This window comes from Fulmarus glacialis, unplaced genomic scaffold (genome assembly GCF_000690835.1).
Source record: "Fulmarus glacialis isolate BGI_N327 unplaced genomic scaffold, ASM69083v1 scaffold30524, whole genome shotgun sequence".
NCBI lineage: Eukaryota > Metazoa > Chordata > Aves > Procellariiformes > Procellariidae > Fulmarus > Fulmarus glacialis.
In genome coordinates, this window is record NW_009209249.1 from 1 (window position 1) to 2,233 (window position 2,233).

The 2,233-nt window shown below is 48.5% G+C and overlaps 1 protein-coding gene across 1 annotated transcript; it reads left to right on the forward strand.

Annotated features, from left to right (window-relative positions):
• Window positions 1–484: 484 nt before the first annotated feature.
• On the forward strand, window positions 485–1,561 carry GPR87 (G protein-coupled receptor 87; the record flags this gene model as incomplete). Its single annotated transcript, XM_009576771.1, has 1 exon — window positions 485–1,561. A coding segment is annotated over one exon (1,077 nt), but the record flags the coding sequence as incomplete, so codon positions are not given.
• Between the last annotated feature and the right edge of the window lie 672 nt (window positions 1,562–2,233).

The window sequence follows — 2,233 nt, forward strand, 5'->3', positions numbered from 1 at the left end:
GAGACCGGGTGGCAGGGACCGGCCCCACACACGCTGCACAGCGCCCGACCTGGGCCTCACCCAACGGTCCTTCCAACAGCCCGAACTCAAAGCGCCTTCGGCGACGCAAGGGCTGCGCTGCTGCCCATCGCCGCGCAGCGTTCGCCCCACCGAGCTGGGCTTTCCAGTCTCCCCGCCGGCAGGGCGGCAGCAGGGCAGGCAGGGAGCTCGCGAGTAGTACGGGAACCTCGGGAATATACACGCACTCACATCCTGCATGCTTTTCCTGTCAAACTATTTGCAGAAGCACCTTTATTTTTCAGCAAAAAGGCGTTGTGCTCAGAGGCTAGCAAGCCACATTTATTTTGACACATGCAATACTTAGGAGCACTGTTTTAAACTCAGGTTTTCCAGCCTGGTTAATCCAAGCAGCCTCCAGAATTGCCCAGAGATTAGACATTTTCTGGAAGACAGTTCTAAAACAGCCCCATTTGTAAAACACTAGAAACATACTTCAAACTTCTTGTTTTCCCTCATTCCCACAGATGATCGTCTGAGCCAAGACAACAGTACCTCACCCAACTCCACAGCAGGCTTACTCGGGAACTCCACACACAACGAATTCACCACCATTGTCTTGCCTGTGCTTTACCTCATCATTTTCCTGGCAAGCATCTTGCTGAATGGCCTAGCAGTGTGGATATTTTTCCACATCAGAAATAAAACGAGTTTTATATTTTACCTCAAAAACATCGTGGTTGCAGACCTTCTCATGACACTGACATTCCCATTCAAGATCATCCAGGACTCGCAGCTGGGACCGTGGCACTTCAACTCTTTCCTGTGCCGATACACCACGGTTCTGTTTTACGCAAACATGTACACCACGATTGTGTTCCTCGGACTCATCAGCATCGACCGCTACCTGAAAGTAGTGAAGCCTTTCGGAGACTCCAGGATGTACAGCATCACCTTCACCAAGATCTTATCTGCCTGCGTTTGGGTTGTAATGGCTTTCCTAGCTTTACCAAACCTGATTCTTACAAACGGTTACCCAACAAAGAAGAACATAGACGACTGCATAAAGCTGAAGTCCCCCTTGGGAGTCAAGTGGCACACAGCTGTCGTTTACATCAACACCTGCATGTTTGTAGTGGTGCTGATAGTACTGATAGGATGTTATATTGCGATATCCAGGTACATTTATAAATCGAGCAAACAATTTATTAGCTCATCAAGCAGAAAGCGAAAGCATAATCAAAGTATAAGGGTTGTTGTGGCTGTATTTTTCACTTGCTTTCTGCCATATCATTTGTGCAGAATACCCTTTACTTTTAGCCATCTAGATAAAATTTTAGATGACTCCGCACATAAAATCTTGTATTATTGTAAGGAAATGACTCTGTTCTTATCTGCATGTAATGTCTGTCTGGATCCAATAATTTACTTTTTCATGTGTAGATCATTCTCACGAAGGCTGTTCAGAAAATCAAATATGCGAACTAGGAGTGAGAGTATTAGATCACTTCAGAGCGTTAGAAGATCAGAAGTGCGCATATACCATGAATACACCGATGTCTGAAGTCACCCACACAGAGACTTTTGCTAGTTTGTGCGAATATTTGTATATCGTGTAAATAAAACGTATCTTTGAGTATCTGACCATGGAAGTTCATTAAGGAATGCGCAGACATGTACAGCTTTTCTGTTTCAGCACACCTAACATCCATTTCAAATGTCAAAAAGCTTAAATCCACACAGAGATCAGGTTCACTTAGAGGGGCTTTGGGGGTTGTTTTGGTTGGTCGGTTGGTTGGGTTTTTTAAGGCCAACAGAAGCTAAAGATGCCTCAGCTCAGAAAGCAACCTGGAGCTCCAGGAGGCTCCAGCTGAGATGGACAAACTCTGGCCTCCGAGCGGGATCCAACAAGGCGAGTCAACAGTTCCCTGGGCTTCGCATTTGCGGTACAGCCTTTGTTTCTGCCCATTTTTACCTGCCCAGGAGAAGAGCTCTGCCCTAAGAGGACAGCACGTTTCACCCCACCACTGAGTGGTGTTTCACCTACCGCTGAGCTGACTAACACGGGGGATGCGCGGACACACAGTCGCAGGATTGGCTGCAGTGTCACCCGCTGCACGGCCCCGCCAGGGTCTGGCAGATGACCGCTGAGGGGCATGCGGCAGGTGAAGGAGAGGGGAGGAGGCGGCACACGCTCCTGCGGAGACCCTCGGTGCGCCCGTGGGCAGGCGGCTGC